Genomic DNA, 17,986 nt, shown 5'->3' with positions numbered 1-17,986 from the left:
CTTTGTTGTTTTCAATGAAGACACAGAGAGAAAAAAAAACAAATTGATATCTACAGGCGTATACAATTGCATTTATTGTATAAAGACAAGACAACAGCTTGGGTAACTGGTCAAAATCAGACTTTCATCTTCAGGTAGAAAAAATGGGTTTTACAACAGGGTTTTAACTACTGGACTTAATGAACACCAATCACAAAGGAATAAAAAAAAAACCCTGCACATAAACTACTCAAGAGTGGCAAAATATTCTTAATCAAAAAACTGGATCAACTCTTAAATACTACAGTATCAACACCAACAACTATAAAAAAATGTTTCATGTTTGAAGTCTATTGTAGTAAATAAAATGTGCTCACTCGGTAACTGAAAAATAAAGAGCAAGACAGAGGAAGGGGAGGTGGAGGTAAAAAGCATGCATTTTGTTCTTTGTTAAGCTTCTCAAAACAAGCAGAATAATTCAGCCTTTGCTTAAAAGTTTTCCTGCCTTGTCACTTTTTCCCACTATGATTCCTAGAAATATACAATTTACTCTTCAACCTGTAGCAAATGTGGAGTTTGCAGTTCAACAAACATCCACATTCAATGCATAATAGATAACATTCATTAAATGTTTTGATACCTATCATCTACCAACCCACAGTCACTGCGCAGAGTAAGACTTCATTCAGTAGAAAAATGAAAAGACATCAAACTGTATTCAGTTTATGTGTACATTAATTGGTGAGGAATGAAGCTACTGTGTTAAACCAGACAGAGACAGTTATGATTGGGGACTTTGTGTGAGACTGTACAAAATCAATTTTGCTGCAGAGGTCAGAGTGTCTAGGACACAGGCGGATGCAGGTAAAGATGCAGGGCGAGGTTACTGGGAACCAGAGGATGAGCCTTGACTGCCCTGTCCAGGGTAGCTGCCGTACTGGCTGTAATACTGGTTCCACTGGTTCTGGTTCTGGTAGTACTGCTGCCACTGCTGAGCGTACTGTAGGCAGAAACAGAAAGCAAAGACAGGTGAGAACATGTTGGTGGTACTTATGCATGACAGATCATTTTCAGTATGCATACCACATTTAACATTAGTCTTTTAGAAGTCTGAAGCCCTCTTTGTCCTTACAGGTATTCATTAAAGCCAACTAGGTTTTAACAGAATCACCTTCAACATTACTTTTAATTGATTTTTTTAAATATTCTTTATTAATCCCTGAGGGAAATTCTGGTTTTCTGGCTTCTCACACACATAGGCCAAAATCGCAAACATGCACAATCAGGACCTGTGGACATGCGTTAGTGGAGAGATGTCAGAGTGGGGCTGCTACACAGGGAGCGCACCAGAGCATTGGGGGCTTGGTGCCTTGCTCAAGGGGAACCTCAGCAGTACTCTGCAAGTTCCCTGACACCTCTCCAGCTACCACACCAACTTCCACATTATGGTCTGCTTGAACCAGCCACCCTCCGGTTCCCAACCCAGGTCCCAGTCCCTACAGACTGTGTGTAACACTCAGGGACAAAGCGTTTCCTTAGTCATGCATTACCTGCTGATATTGCTGGTTGTAGCTCTGTTGTGTCTGCTGAGTTTGCTGCGTCTGTTGTGGCTGCTGTGGCTGTGGCTGTTGCTGGTGGTGGTTGTACGTCTGTGCAGTGGTGGGTGTCTGGCTGTAGCCCTGGCTGTATCCTGGATACTGACTGTAGTTGCTGTAGTAGTTTTGATTGTAGCTGCCCTGGTTGTATCCTTGACTGTAGGTCTGGCTGTAGCCCTGGAGATACAGCAAGAAGATGATGATTAAACACTTGCATTTAGTTACTCTAAAATTGTATTTATTGTATCTAATATTATATAATCAGTACCTGGTTATATCCTCCTTTGTTGTAAGGAGCTGGGCGATTGTAACTTCCTGCTGACGGCTGGCTGCGGTTGTATCCACCACGGGAATCAGAGCCTCCTTCACGGTAGCTGCTACCCCAACGGCTCTGGTTGTAGCTGCCGCGATTGTAGCCTAATAAATGCACAAAATAGAAGTTCAAGTTCCTTTTTCATGCATATAGCTTTGTTTTATGCTGATAAACAAATTGTAGTTTCTCTTTCATCTTCTCACAGGGAAAAAAAATATCAATAGCTGTTTTTACAAAAAGCACAAATTTCTAGAGAATTTCAGGAGGACTGCCCCTGAAATCCTCCTGATCTGGTTGTTTACACTTGCAACTCTCAGGGGGGGAAGGGGGGACGGGGGGGGACTATTTCTGTTGGACAACAATGGGAGGAAGTCAAAATCAGAATTGAAATTGTAACTCAATTAACTGCCCAGCACAGGGAATTAACAACACCACCCCTCACAATACAGAGAAAATTAAATCCCAGGGAGCTGGCAGGAGAAACTCCAGCTTAAATCAGAGTGAAAACATTTTCAGAAGTTTTGTGCAAGTGTGAAAAAGGCTTTGGTGACACAGTACAGCTTTATATGTGAGTTGACTGCTACACTCACCTCCTCTGTATCCACTGCCTCCATCTCCGCTGCGGTTTTGGTAGCCACCACGAGACCCGTCACGGTTGTCATAGCGCTGGACGGTTCCACTACCGCGGCCGCGGAACCCGCCCTGCCTGTTGTCAAAGCGTTTCTCAGGGGGCGGGCCAGCCTTGCGACCCTCCTCATTGTACTGCTTCAGCAGGGTTTCAGCCTCGTCATGTTGCAGCTCAATGTACGTCACTGCCTCCAGGAAGTCGCAAGCCTCAGGGATAGTAAAGTTGGCTTGAAGAGTGACAGAGGTGACCACAGGAGGAGGAGGAGGAGGAGGAGAGTGACAGCCCATCCAGCAAGAGATGGGTGGAGGAAGAGAAAAGGAGAGAGAGAGAAATGGAGGGGTAGGGGGTTGTAGTGAAGACCAGAGCAGTCACACCACCGAAAGACAAAATGAAAAAACAGTTAGTACCATACAGGGAAATTAGAAATCATAGAGAAATTAAAAGCAGATTGATGAAGCAGATGGCAGGGTATAGGGAACAAACATCACCTCCAGAACAACATGGAGGAAAAATTTGTTTAAGCAGACAAAGGAGAGGGAGAAGTTCAGTAGAGGTGGGAGGGGGACAAAAAGGACAACTAGAAGGTTGGTGAGAAGAGGAAACGGCACTGCAAACCAAGGGAAGCTGACGTCAAGTTTCTTTTTACAAATTAACTTTAGCGTGTGACAGATTCTTAGTTTGACATTTTGGAAACATGTGCGGTTTAAGAAAAATTGGGAAATATTGACTTCTCTATTACATGACCCGTCAAGCCAAAGTCTTAGTTTGCAGTGCATTAGAGGTAAGCCGTATGGAAAGTGGCAGATAGAGGGCAAAAATAAGGAAGAATCAAATTCATGTGGACTGTTTAAAAAAAAAAAAAATGTCCAGGTCTGATATCTGGCCAAAGCCAATGATGAGGGAAGGGGGGAGGGGGCATCTTCCAAGTTTGATTTTAGAGACAACACATAGAAAAGTAAAAAGTAGATCTGGTGTTTTATTTGTTGTTTCCACAGCATTCCTACCTTTCATTTCTAAAACAGCATGATCGGGCACATCCTTCCCCTGCTCATTGGTTTGCTTTAATGTTCGTTCTTTAAAATCCTCGTCCGTGGGACAAATTACAATAGCCTTGCGTTGAAAACCTTCAAAAGGACGCATTTTTCGTCTCCTTGCTGATCCATATACATTTGTCTAGCAATGGTGACAAGAAAGAAGTAGAAGCTTGTTTGTTATTGTTTACTTGTAATGGCTTTCCACTGGAAGGAAGCTGGAACCCTGTAATAATGAAGTGAGAGAGGTTTGGCTCTGGTGTCAGTCTACGCTTTTACTCAGGTTCTAATGGCCTCTCATCACTCCACAGACTTACCTCTTACTGTGCGCGTCCAGTGCCCACTGACCGCTGCCAAAAGTTATTTGAGGACACAGGGGGACCCAACAAACATTTCACTGACTAAACAGTACTTGCGCTCAGGTACACAACAACCTTTTTCCCCTATGAATGTCTGACATACATATTCAACTTCAAAGTATTCCAGTGGTTTTAAATACCAGCTTCATGAAGTGACGATGTACTACTTGTCAGTGTAGTTCAGTAGATCTTTACGACTTGGATGTATTGTGTGAGCAATAGCTGATGTAGAATATGTGCACCATCTGAATCTGACATCTATCATCTATGTCCACGCAGAAGAACATCCTAAAAGTCGATCCTGCTTAGTAACAACATAGAAGGAAAAAATGGATTTAGCTGATCAGTTAACGTTCTTGCAGAATATCGGTAGACCTTCTTTATCATGTAGAATAATATAGAACCTACGAGTGCAAAAATACAAACTTAAGGCTGCCATTAGCGATCACTTATTAAAACTATCACAACACAGGAGTTCTGAATGGTTAAATAATAGTGAAAAGATAAAATCTTTTGTTTCTTCTTGTGTAATAATTGAGTAAGTTGCCCGAGTATTTGTCATTGCTAGTGCAGTTGTTAACTTTAAACATTTAAAATGATTAATTCTACCCCAGCGTATCAAAGCTATACTTATAGTTATCTTTAATTAGATCTTGCTTCAACAATGCAACAGTTCAATACAGCTTTAAATCCCTATCTTTGAGTTATTGCCCTACTCTTTCTATAAAGTCATGCGTGTGTATTTATGTGCTGCATCTTAAAGAAACTGGAAGAATTGAAGTGTTTCAGTTTGCAATTCATAACATGACCTCCTAAAAAATAATCTCAGATAACAATTCAAACTGAAACAGATCGACAGCTCAAATAAGCAGATGACAAAAGAAATCAGCACCATGTTGTGCCATTGAATTGATATCGAGGAGTCAATCAGCTGTTTCACACGCTTGACCACTGAATAACAGCGCTCTGATGGGGCAGTTAACGCAATGTACCAACTTCAAACCAACACTTCTCTTAACAGTAACCAATGATTTGTACACAAACCAACAGAAAAGAACAATACACTAAACATCAACCCTTTTCCTGATAAGTGTTTCATTAACAGCACTTCCATAACAATGATTATGATGAAAGGTTAAAGGATTATTTTCCCGTAACTTTAACTTTAGTACTGTCGTATTTCAATGTTTCCCTGACGCATTGCACTTCTTTGTCCTGGAAAAAACAACTGAGCTGTTCAAAGTCACCTGTTTCTTTTCAAACTAATTCAATGTACACCATAATTAGAAACGGTCCAAATCCTCCATACACTATTCTTCCAATTAGCAACTATGAAATCCTCTCTATGAAATACCTCCAAGCTGTTCAGCGCAGTTTCTCTTCCCCAACCGCCTCATGTTCAGTACTTCTTAGCTGTAGCAAAATCAACGTCACACACCGATCGTCTACAAGAGCATGCTACATCAAAGACGCCTCGCTTTTCTGACGGGTCCCCCAACTCTTACCTGGACTTACCTCATCTTCATAAGACTCTAGTCCCAGTCAAGACAACAACAGACAGATATAACCTACCTGTACATACTCACAGTGTCCAAAGAAAACCAAGAAAGCCAACAGACCCACCTACCTTTTTTTTTCACATTTCCTCAGAATCTGAAAATCTAAAACTGTTAGTCATTACTTACCTTCAATGTCAATTAATAAAAAAACACACTCAAAAGTTCCATGTATCTCACTTAAAAATAGCTTTTATAAAGCCATCAACTCTGTCTTATTAAATTAGCAACAGAAGGTTTTTTTCTTACTCACCAGTCAGAGCTTACTTGTTTCTCAACATCTTAACATAGTCATGGTTTACTTTGTACATTGTTGAAATTCACAAGACAAACAATACTGTATTATGACAAAAATATAGCAAGTGCAAATATACTGAGTGATGAAAACATGATATATTCTGTCACTTATGAGAGCCATTAATCATTTTCTTATTACAATTCAAGACAAGCAAGTGACAAGAGGGTGTTCAATGCTTCTTCTACTCTATAATACACAGAGCCCCCCTGAAAGATAAATAAATAGTCCATTAGAGAGAGTGATTATCAGGGCACATTGACTGACTGTGGCGAGAATATGAGCAGAGTGTGGGTAAGAGGGGCAGTACCTGATCTAGGATGTAGTTGCGTCTCTTGCGAGCAGCGATCTCAATCAGCCGGTTCAGACACTGGGTGGCCTGCTGAATCAGAACATCCCAGCGCCCGGAGTAGTTCTTCTGGCGACGCAGGCCCATCACCTGAAGAGCAAATCGTCCAGTAAGTACAATGAAGGGTCAAAACAAACGTGTGAACTATGTTTGGTTTACGGCTGGTGTTAAAAAACCCACCTTCATCTTGTCCATGATTGCATTGGTGCCCAAGATGTTGTACTTCTTTTCAGGGTTCGCCTCTGCATGCTTTGTGGCCCAGGTTGTCTTTCCGCAGGCAGGCAGGCCAACCATCATCAAGATCTGAAACAACAAAGGAAGATCAGTTTATTTTACGAACTTAATCTGGTTTTATTGTAATCAACCAAAATGTATTTCACCTTGGACATATATGTCATCTCTTTGAATTTAACAACTTAATTAAGCTCAATATTTTTCAAAGAACATGTTTTTCTGTTTTCATCTATTTCTTGACTATTTACAATCACCATGTTTGGCATAAACTAAGTTTACTAAGTCTAAAAAGGGGTTAACATATTTATAGGCATGCTTTCTCATTTTGGTCTGCATGTGTGGTGCTTCCAATGGTAAAAACAACTTCATTTTTTGCACAAAGCGACCACATACTTTTCTGTAGTTTTAAGAACTTTCCTACCTCGCAATCAGATTTGGTGGCCGGTCCCTTAGTCCCTCTGATTTTGTCTTCCATCTCAAGATTGTGGATGTAGGTGTATCCCTCTGGTGGGGGGAAGTAGGGCTGCGGCTTCTGTCCGAAGTTGAACTCAACAGCACAATTCTTCACCAGGACATGAGGGAACAGGGCACGGCCTGCCAGTGCCTCCTTTGTTGTCCGGAAAGCAACACCCAACGAAACTCCATTTTTTGAGTAGGCCATCTCCACCTCGTCTCCGCTGTCGAAGTCCTAAAATCAAATAATTCATAAGAGAAGAAAAACCCATTATATTAATGGTATTTTTCCCCATCTTAATTTACAACAACTTTGGCGTCCAATCTCTGAAATTAATGTTCACACAATAGCTCCTCAAAGTCTATGCAGCTGTATGAAACCTGCTTACCAAATCAATTTTTTGCTGGTTACTTTTCTGGCAACAACATGGACAGAAATCTACAACAACTATTTCACTGACCATAAATATTTGTCAGAAACACAAAACTTATTACAAATTAATCACATTGACTTCACATAGTGAGTGCTTTGTAATACAATATGATGAAATATTTCATGATCCAAATGATACTTCATGTTTTAAGAACACGATACATTTAACTTCTATATTGAGTACTCACAATGTAACAGCCGATGACATCGTTTTCACCAAACTTCTCACCAAAGTCTGCAAACTTGCAATCAGAGGATTTCTTTCCTGTTCCACCATACCCAAAAGAAAAGGCCTCCTCACCTAAAAGATGACAGAATGAAATGTAATCTTTCAATCGCAGCATTTACCTTCTTGTTTACACGTTGCCTAATATTTTAGGGAACTGCTCCTCTCACCAAGCTGAGTGCTGCAGTGGTTCAGAGACCATCCAATTCTGACCACATGGGGATCGGGCTCACTACTAGGCAGGTGCTTTACAGGAATTTCCTCATTTAGCTGAAGAGCAGAGGAAGAATTAGATCAAAATCATGCATAGATGCTGTCAGAGAATCCGCAGTTGGAAAGCCATTATAGTATCAGTGTCACACTCAAATTTTAAGTGATTGCAAGTTAACAAGAAATCAAAAAACAAAAGGGTCTGCTGCATGAATAGTGTCAGAAATAAAAACACTTATGAACCTTTGTGTCTCTTGTTAACAAAGTACAGATTATTTAGTTATTGGATGTTTAACCAGACAAATACAATAGCTCTGACAGAAAAGTGAGCACTTGTTTATGTTTTATTTATCGTATTATTTGAAGAAAATGCCTGCTATGGAGATTTAAATAAATTCATTACCTTCATCTCAAAACACACACGACCCTGGGTGACACCATGTGAAGCTCGCGCTCCGGCCCAAAGGTAAGCGAAGCCTTCGATGGTCAGTGGATAACCACTGTAGCGATCTCTGGACACTTTGAAGTGCAGATCACAGTTGTCTGAAGAAAGAAAGAAAAAACACAGAAAATGCACCAGTTTTTATTTTCTGTTATTTCAGTTCCAGCGTTTTAACTGAATTAATTCATTAATTACAAGCATGAATTATATCGAAACCACATAACAGTATGAGGCACCTCAAGTGCCCAAGCCGCCGCTCTGAATCCAGGTTTTAGTGGACTTATGTCATATACTTTTCACTTTAAAATGTATTAATAATGACTGCAGAGATACTGTTTTCTAGCTGATCACTCTGACATGACACTTGGAACCACTGAAGCTTTGAGTAAAAGTAGTTTACTTGTTTTAAAAAAGTCAGAGGGCCTCATAATTAAAGAGGAAGAACAGCGGGGACATAGATGTTTTAAACTGAGCAGATGCATTTAATTTTACTTACATGTATCAATCGTAACAAGAGTGTCATCTATGTTCTCCTCTTCATCTTCAGCGGGGGGTTGTGGAGTGCGGGATCTGTACAATATCAGCAGAGTATGAGGTTAACAGGCGCTTTCATTGACAGAATGTATACAACTAGAAACTTAAGGGCTGTTCAATATCATCATGGCTCTGTTGGTAAGTTGTACATGTGCTGATTTAGAGAACCAAATACAAGTCCAAAGAAAACTATCATATCTTATGGTGAGAATATTACCTCTTGTCTTCGCGATGCTCATAGTAACCATAGGCTCTGCTCTCCTCGTATGGTCTCTTGCGGCTGTTTCCACCCTTGTCAGACTCAGCTTTCACTTGCTCAGCCTTTACAGCATCTTGCTCCTGCTGATGTTCTGCTTCAGGGCTATCCTGCCTTTCCTGTTCGACACTAGGAGCCTCAGCTTCATCCTCCATTTTCACCTCCACTTTGACTTCTAAAATGATATAAGAAAAATGAAAATGAGCTCCATGTTCAGTTAGAAGAGCTTTACAAATCGAAGTTAATCAAACGGGGAAAAACTTGCACAAATTGCCCCTGCAGACAAAGCTTTTCATGTACAGAGCTGGTTGTGTTGAAAATTACCTGGTATGTTTTGAAGGTTCTGCTCAGGCTCTGGTTCTGGCTCTGGCTCTTCCACAGGCTTAGTTTCCTCCTCAGACATATGTTCGGCTTTGTTTACATCAACATCTGCTGTGAAGTCAGGCATGCTGTGTCCCGAATCTGAAGTTGGACGACTTTCATAAGGCTCGCCTTCTGCTTCCTCATCCTCGTAGTAACCACCAGAGTCTCTACCCTCATCTTCCTCTTGAAGAACATCGTCCTCACCATCTTCTTCCGCTTCTGCATCTTGTTCCGCTTCGGCATCTGGTTCCACTTCACCTTCGCCTTCATCCGCATCATCACCAGAGTCCTCAGCAGCTTCTGTAATGCAAAAGGAGATCCAATAAACTCATAAAAACAAAATGCAGAATTATATTACTTGAAATATCATTTTTATTTACAGAAACTTGTAACAATGTTTAATATCCCAGAGCTGTGGACAAACTCCTACTCCCAAACTGTCTATTTATTTATTATTATTCATTAGTAGTAATCAGAAGTAGTAATCATTTATTTCGGTCACAAGAAAAAACAAAAACATCTTGACTGAAAAGGTGTAGGCTGAAGCTTTAGCTTATTACACCTACCCTTATTACAAATCTTATTATTTAACACAGTATACTAGTTTGGTTACAAAAAAACAGAACATATCAGAACAAAATTTGTTCTAAGAATTTCTTTCAGAACAAAACAAATGAAACAAACAAAAAACGAAACAGAATAACAGAACAAAAAATAATCAAACCTGCCTTTTATATTTGTTAAACACCATTTTTTTCTAACAAAAATTTAAATCTGGAAAGTGAACGACACATTCTTAATTCCATGACACAAGTATTCCACAAATTAACCCCTTTTACTGAAATACACCTGTTCTTTATCTTTGTCCTTACCTTTGGTTTTTATACACACCTTTTCCCCTTAGTTCATACCGACTCTCTCTAGTTTCAAAAAACCTCTGAATACTGTTCGGAAGCAAATGATTGTGTGCCTTATAGATACCTTATGATAGTTGAGCAGCATTTTAAATGATTATCGAGAAAATTCCCTAATTTAACTCCATTTACTGAAAAACACATTAGTTTTAATGTAGTGAGTGCAAAAGGACTTTTAAAATTAAATCTCCATCTACGATCCTCCTCATTAAATGTAAACACAAACAAATTCTGCACATCCAACTGTATGTCTGCCATATTTTGAAATTGACAATAAAGTTGACTTTGACTTAAGATTGCTGCTAAGGAAGTTTCGTTGTGTCCTTTGTACACAACGATAATAAAGATTGTATGGTTAAATATGGTGATTAAATGCAGAACACATCATTGACCCTTCAGAGATCAAACACATAAAATCAAAATCCTGCAGAGCAGTTAAATATTAAATTAAACTATACATCAACAAGGCTTACCCTGTTGCTCTTCTGCATCCTCTACATCTTCGTCCTCTTCGTTCTCTGGGGTTTCCTGATAGTATGCATCCTCCTGGTCCCCTTGCTCAGTCGCATCAGTGTTAGTTTCAGCCTCCAGGGCAGTTTTCAGCCTCTCCACCAGATCTGCCTTCAGGCCTTTGGTGTCCAGGCCGCGGCGCTGCAGCTCCTCTTTTAGTTCGTTCACTTTCAGTTTCTTTACGTCAACACTCATTGTGTGTGTTTTTTTGGTGTTTGTTTCAGTTTTCCGATGTTGCTACCTAAACAAAAAGTAAAACAAAGTCAGCAGAGGACATCTTACAACACCGCGCCTCACTGTTTAAAAAATCGATACCCGATGGCGGCAGATCGTCTCAGCACGTCTAATGCTACGTTAGCATGTTAGCTTTGCTACAAGCGCTGGGTGCAACACTGACTGCACACATGCATTCACATGTTCACACTAACTATCTTTGAAGTGCTTCATTCTGAGTTAAAAACTGCACACGGCTACAAAAATGATCGCAAAACACGCTTGCAGCTTGAATATGCGTGAAGTTGTTTACCTCAAGTTGCCGCTGTATCGCTAGCCGTGTTAGCCTTGGGTGAGCTAACGTCGCTACAACCGACAGAGAAGTTACTTTTGCACAACTTAGTGTGGCTGTACACCCGCTGCGAACATTACTCTGTGTTTTTATACCGTCCCTGTGTGTTTGTAGTGTTTGCTCCGTGTGTAAGTTGTGATGCAAAATAAAGATTAAATAAAGTTGAGGCCTACCTCTTCTCTCGCGAGTTGCGCGGGTCAGTTGTGATAGAAGATAGGAAGAGTGAATGAATGAGTGCTGCCCCCTGGTGTCGTCATCGAGAGCGAAACCTAAAACCGGAAGTCGAGAAGACTGGCAGCAATTTCAAAATAATTACATTTACGCCGATATGCACGTGTAATAAATCTGACACTTGTTTTTATTCTGGATTTAAACTGGGTAGACCAATACTGTATAATATAACATTATCTTTGTTTTTATTTATTTTATTTTATTAAATCGATACATTTACAGAACAGTAAATACATACAAAACATTAGGGATTTTCACCAGGCACATAAATTAGAATTTAATTTTTTTTATTAATTTGAGCCTTTATTTAACCTTTTAAAAATAGTGTTTGTGTTAGCGGCTTCCTTGCTTGAAATTATGTTTATAATTTTTTATTTTTTTATTTAACCTTTATTTAACCTGATCGAGATTAGGATCTCTTTCACAAGGGTGACCTGGCCAGGACCTGGCCCATTGACGCAATTCTTGTAAAAAAAGAAATGTGCATGATGATGAAATTAAATGACAATGAAAACGTATTTTTCCTGGAAATTAATAATTTGTCCTGTTGTTCGCCTTATATAGGCTAATGTTGAACAGCAGCCCGAAATATTTTAGTGTATGTACATATTATATTATTATTATATATATATATATATATATATACACACACACACATTATTCTGGATTTAAACTTGGTAGACCAATACTGTACAATATAACATTATCTTTGTTTTTTTTATTAAACCGATACATACAAAACAGGAAATACATACAAAACATAAGGGATATACTTAACACAGAAATTAGAATTTACATTTTAAATGAATTTGAGCCTATAGTTAACCTTTTAAAAATAGTGTTTGTGGTAGCGGCTTCCTTGCTTGAAATTAGGGTTGTTTCCTCGTCTTCAAATTAAATGAAAACATATTTTTCCTGGAAAATAATAATTTGTCCTGTTGTTCTCCTTATGGCTAATGTTGAACAGCAGCCCAAAATATTTTAGTGTATGTACATAGATTCAACAAATTATAGAATGTTTCTTACTCAAGTCCACAAAAAAAAAAAAAAAAAAAGAGTATTCAGTATAAGTAAAAATAAAAATTTGTGGGATAAATTTTATGCAAAATTTTGAATGGAACATATTTTGCTTTTATGCTGAACTTAGCACCAACAAACCAGGCCTTATCATAAGACCTAAAAAGAGGACTTTCATAGTTCTCACAAGTCTTGTAGAAAGTAAAAAAGAAAAGGATTAACTATGACGATGATCAGGTTTCAATAAGAAGAAAGTATTGTAATTTCGTTTTTAGTGAAATATGACACAAACTCTATAAACAGACTTCAAATAATTTTATTTTACACAACTCCTTTACAGCTTTCATCACATCCAATGTACATAAACCAGAGAAGAGAATTACAGTTCTAATGCAACTTGAAATGTCCCAAGACTGAATCCAACCAGAGTTCTTCTTTTGACCTAAAGTCGCTTACAATTGATAGCAATAACCTACAGCAGTGAATTAAGTAAGTAAGTTATTAATGTCCATGGCGACCACTGATATAATGACAATCAAATATTCTGGAGCTTTTTATAAAATATATTATCTTTAAAGTCACCATTGCCCTTTACTGTAAATCTTTATGTACAGTGACCTTTATAATCAACATGCAGGATCAGCCACAGAAATACACTATGAATATCATAGCATTCCCCCTTTACAACTATATGCTCAAAACTTGAGCTAATTACAGCACTCAAATCCACCATACACAGATATGTTTGTATCAACCTCAACCACCCAGTTGTACGGGCAGGAGAAAGTGTGTGAAGCAGGGAGTTATCAGCCTTGCCATATAGCAAAGAACAAATGTAGATCATTTTTTGGTGGGAACAGGAAACGATAGCAGTTGCCTGTTCATCTCTCTCAGCTGAGCATCTAAAGTCTCTGTTGTTAGTGTTAGTTCTGCTATATTAGTCTGTAGGCCTGTGATGGTTTCATTCAGCTCCTCTTCTTTGCGGCGAGCGTTAGCAGCTTGCCTGCTGTACTCCAGCACCATACATCCACCGCCAACAAGGAAGATGATCGCCTCTCCCAGCAACTCTGCACCCAGCTCTGCAGCCGCATCTTCATTTAGCGGCTTAATGGTGGAACCCCGAAAGCCCATGATCCGCATCTTTGTTCTCATCTCAATCCAATGATAAACTGTAAGGACAAAGAACATACAGAGCACAGCATCACTCGGACTTCAATATGATTAAGAGTGTTGTTCGCAGTTTCTTCATGCCTACAGAGATTTTTTAAAAGGAAACTGTCTTCACATTTAATCCATGAGGTCAAACTTTTGCATATATTAAATATATTTCTTTTCTTTTTTCTTACCATCAACTCACTCATTTCACTCTATTTTTAATAGATCAATGCCTGTTTCATTTAGCTGATAGAGGGTTAACATTCTCAGTCTTTCTATTGTATGTATGTGTCTAAGTGTGTGTGTATGAATACGTGTATAGGTTACTGTATATGTGTTGATTTATTTAGAGGTGTGGTCCCTTGTATAAGCCTGTTATGTTTTTGTTAATCCTATTTTGATGTATTCTTATATGTGTGCTATTAAATAAATAAATAAATAAAATGAGCAGGTGAACAGTAAAATAAATGAGAAGAATGCAATATGACGCATTTGTCTACATATACTATGTATGCAACACACGCTAAACCTCTTAATCACATTTTTGTTGCCCTTATTTAGTAGTCGAATGGCACTAAAGGTACTAACTATTGCCACAATTTCACAGTTTGGGATCAATAAAGTAAATCTATCTATACTCATATTTAAATGTATGCACGTTTTGTCCGGTGCAGCTGAAAGAAATGACAGTGTGTTTGCTGGTGGTTGGTATTTAGTGCATTATCTCAGTTACTGCAAATTGTTCCAGCAGATATATGCACTGTCAATGATATATATATTTAATCTGGTACAGAAAAGGTGAGTCAATCAAGAGTTAAATGCTTGTTTGAATGATCACACATCCCTCTAATTTGTCCTGATATAAGGTTTTGTGTTTGACAATGGAAAGATTGGCTCACCTTTACATTTACTTTTGTGTTTTTTTCCCCTTATGGAGACTTGATGAAGTAAACCTTCTGAAAATGAATCGATGAAGAATGGTTTTTTAGTGTAGCCTAATAAACACATGTAGGCTAGTTATTATGATACCCAGAGAGCTGTAGCTTTCTTCCAATATGGAAGTTTTTTTTTTTAACAAACAGGAACAATTTATGTCCCCAAACAGTCATAAAATATTATATCTGTTATTTTCTGGTGTTATAATCTGGACAGGAGAGGGGGCCACACCAATTCACCCCGCTGTCAAGCTAAAACTACAACCTGCTCAATGACAGGAAAGACCCGCCCACTTCGAACCTGCCGGGCTACGATTGGTCGACAGGATAAAACCATGAAAAGTATTGGACATGCCGTTCTGATAACTGCAATCTCATTGGTAGTTGTGGCCGCCCTCGGTTATCCATGGGTCGGCTGTCTGACACTGAAATCTAGCGGTCACTCATCGCTTTTAACTCGGTTACTCACACTGTGCCGGCGGCAAGCAGACGTAATTTTTAAAGAATTCGCTCCTCCGGGCTCCCGCTTTTATTCGGTTCGCCAAAGGCTTGCTCATCTGCCTCACTCCAAGGTAGAGGAGCTTGGCGATTGGGAAAGCACCGACCACCATCTTTGCGGAAATATCTCACCACCACCGTACGGCGGAGCACGTTGACGTTCAGGCTACGTGATGACGTTTAATAATTGACGGACTCAATAAAGCCCGCCCCCTCGTAATTAAAATATAACCAGGTCAATGTTTCACAGTACTTTGCTCACTTTCTTTACAACTTTTAAGCGTAACCCGTGATCCTACGAACACAGTGGAAACTCGAAAAGTGGTCAGTTAGTTTCTACAATCAGTTATTTTGTGATATTGTTCCTGGGTATGAGATTAATACTTTTTTATTCAAATTTAATTGAACCAGTAACACCAGCATTATTCTGCCCTACAAAGCCAAAGTGCATCATCTACACTTTTTGTGAAATTCACTTTTTTGCACAAATCGTAAGTGCAGTATCTGCTCTTCAGCCTGTGAGAGTTTTGTAGTTCTACTGCTTTATTTCCCAAAGATATTGTTTTTTTTTAGTTAAGCAGTATCTGTAAAATACACTGTGAAACCGAGGCAAGCTGCAGTAAGTGACACTTACTGCATTTTGCCTCGGTTTCACCATGAAGAAGGTTTCAGATACTGCAGTTTGAGTTGGTTTCACCATGAAGAAGGTTTCAGATACTGCAGTTTGAGTTGGTTTCACCATGAAGAAGGTTTCAGATACTGCAGTTTGAGTTGGTTTCACCATGAAGAAGGTTTCAGATACTGCAGTTTGAGTTGGTTTCACCATGAAGAAGGTTTCAGATACTGCAGTTTGCTTCGGTTTCACCATGAAGAAGGTGTCAGATACTGCAGTTTGAGTTGGTTTCACCATGAAGAAGGTTTCAGATACTGCAGTTTGAGTTGGTTTCACCATGAAGAAGGTGTCAGATACTGCAGTTTGAGTTGGTTTCACCATGAAGAAGGTTTCAGATACTGCAGTTTGCTTCGGTTTCACCATGAAGAAGGTTTCAGATACTGCAGTTTGAGTTGGTTTCACCATGAAGAAGGTGTCAGATACTGCAGTTTGAGTTGGTTTCACCATGAAGAAGGTTTCAGATACTGCAGTTTGAGTTGGTTTCACCATGAAGAAGGTTTCAGATACTGCAGTTTGAGTTGGTTTCACCATGAAGAAGGTTTCAGATACTGCAGTTTGAGTTGGTTTCACCATGAAGAAGGTTTCAGATACTGCAGTTTGAGTTGGTTTCACCATGAAGAAGGTTTCAGATACTGCAGTTTGAGTTGGTTTCACCATGAAGAAGGTTTCAGATACTGCAGTTTGAGTTGGTTTCACCATGAAGAAGGTGTCAGATACTGCAGTTTGCTTCGGTTTCACCATGAAGAAGGTTTCAGATACTGCAGTTTGCTTCGGTTTCACCATGAAGAAGGTTTCAGATACTGCAGTTTGAGTTGGTTTCACCATGAAGAAGGTTTCAGATACTGCAGTTTGCCTTGGTTTTAGGACCAACCATGATAAGGCTCATAACCAGGATACTCAATGTAAACACACTCAATTTTATCAGAACCGGGGAGGTTACTTACAGCACTCATGTAATGGGTAAAAAATATGCAGAAAAGGGAGATATGTAAAGCAAAGATGTGAAAATACTTCAGTTACTTTTGATACGACATGTTGTAAAACGATTCAATCACTGTTATGTTACAAGCCTAAAGTACCTGAGCTAGAAAAAAAACAACACTACAGATCTTAAAGTAATACTTTTATCGAACGACTGCTGCATGTGAAAAAGAGAGAACAGTCGTGGTTTCCGTTTATTGAGTACTTTCGAAGTCTCAAAAAGATGCAAAAGTTATGTTTATATTTCTCACGGAGTACATTTTGGTAATTGATGCCCAGGCCGATAAAACTGTTAGAAAATTAAATGTGTGTCACATCATGTGTCTCGTCAATGCATTCATGTGTTGCATTCAGTGTTAATTAATTAATTAATTGATTTTAATCAATTGTTCAGTTCATATAAATAGTTGCTCACATACCCAAAAGGCCTGTAACTGTAAGATTTTGTTTATAACATGAAAATACATTTTAATCTGATCTATCAAATACTTCAATAAAATAGGAAACAAAACAAATTAGTAGGAAAGAATATTCATCTTGTTTGTCTACTCAATTACATTAAAACCCATGAACAATTGTTAATTGTTAACAAGATTATCATGTATACTGGTCACATGAACATCTACCACCAGAGGCGATTCTATAGAGTCAGTTGGGGCCCCAGGCAAAATGTATTGGGGGGCCCTCCAACTAGGGTTCAACAGGGCAATGAGAGTGAATGCTGTCAGATGGGGCCCCATAGGGAGGTTTCCTACTGTCATTGCAAAATGTTCACATTATGTGTCGCTGCTTTTAGTTTTACATTTTGTCAGCCCTCTGGGGCCCCAAGCAGCACCTCTGTCTACCACAAACAATTTCCCAAAAGAGTATCACTTATACAATACATCCGAGGCATCGTAGATACATCTGGCCTATTCTGAAAATATAGCATCACATGCATCATGCAGAAGGGAACAGCTCGTTATACGCTGTAGTTCATATTTAAACTATACAGTTCATAGTTTGTAAAAATGGTCATGATCATGCATATAGGCCTACAAGTTTTTCCTAATAGCCTAAATTTTGTGAATATTAAATATGGTCTAGCCTAATTGTAAATAAATACAATGTATTTTTGTTGATATTTTATTAAATATAGATTACTTTGATACTTAATTGTAAATCCTTTCGTTTAAAATTGACTGCTGTAGGTTATGTGCCTCCACAAAGTACGCAACATGTAGACATCCTGTTCTATTTGCTAATATTGTG

The 17,986-nt window shown here is 38.9% G+C and overlaps 2 protein-coding genes across 2 annotated transcripts; both read right to left on the bottom strand.

The window, feature by feature from the left end:
- Window positions 1–51: 51 nt before the first annotated feature.
- On the bottom strand, window positions 52–11,514 carry hnrnpul1 (heterogeneous nuclear ribonucleoprotein U-like 1). Its single transcript, XM_020649197.3, has 16 exons — window positions 11,419–11,514; window positions 10,644–10,921; window positions 9,218–9,556; window positions 8,855–9,068; window positions 8,600–8,673; window positions 8,065–8,204; window positions 7,622–7,721; window positions 7,414–7,526; window positions 6,761–7,027; window positions 6,286–6,408; window positions 6,067–6,195; window positions 3,520–3,688; window positions 2,478–2,741; window positions 1,843–1,991; window positions 1,530–1,751; window positions 52–979 (listed from the first exon to the last, which is right to left on the bottom strand). Exons 2-16 carry the CDS (start codon window positions 10,873–10,875, stop codon window positions 863–865), a joined length of 2,652 nt encoding a protein of 883 aa, XP_020504853.2. The 5' UTR covers window positions 10,876–10,921; window positions 11,419–11,514; the 3' UTR covers window positions 52–862.
- A 1,279-nt stretch (window positions 11,515–12,793) lies between these two features.
- Window positions 12,794–15,228, bottom strand: opa3 (outer mitochondrial membrane lipid metabolism regulator OPA3). Its single transcript, XM_020627752.3, has 2 exons — window positions 15,053–15,228; window positions 12,794–13,662 (listed from the first exon to the last, which is right to left on the bottom strand). The coding sequence occupies exons 1-2, from the start codon at window positions 15,192–15,194 to the stop codon at window positions 13,334–13,336; spliced, it is 471 nt and encodes a 156-aa protein (XP_020483408.1). The 5' UTR covers window positions 15,195–15,228; the 3' UTR covers window positions 12,794–13,333.
- Between the last annotated feature and the right edge of the window lie 2,758 nt (window positions 15,229–17,986).

This window comes from Labrus bergylta, chromosome 11 (assembly GCF_963930695.1).
Source record: "Labrus bergylta chromosome 11, fLabBer1.1, whole genome shotgun sequence".
Taxonomy (NCBI): Eukaryota; Metazoa; Chordata; class Actinopteri; order Labriformes; family Labridae; genus Labrus; species Labrus bergylta.
The sequence above is the reverse complement of the archived record's forward strand: the minus strand, read 5'-3'. Positions and strand labels throughout refer to the sequence as shown.

Excerpts from the sequence above, each read along its gene's own strand:
- hnrnpul1 (XM_020649197.3), bottom strand. The coding sequence starts at position 10,875 with ATGAGTGTTGACGTAAAGAAACTGAAAGTGAACGAACTAAAAGAGGAG. Across the intron at positions 9,557-10,643 it reads GGATGCAGAAGAGCAACAGG|AAGCTGCTGAGGACTCTGGT; the intron begins GTAAGCCTTGTT and ends TTTGCATTACAG. Across the intron at positions 3,689-6,066 it reads GCAACTACATCCTAGATCAG|ACAAATGTATATGGATCAGC; the intron begins GTACTGCCCCTC and ends CACCATTGCTAG.
- opa3 (XM_020627752.3), bottom strand. The coding sequence starts at position 15,194 with ATGGTGGTCGGTGCTTTCCCAATCGCCAAGCTCCTCTACCTTGGAGTG. Across the intron at positions 13,663-15,052 it reads CTGCTTGCCGCCGGCACAGT|TTTATCATTGGATTGAGATG; the intron begins GTGAGTAACCGA and ends TTGTCCTTACAG.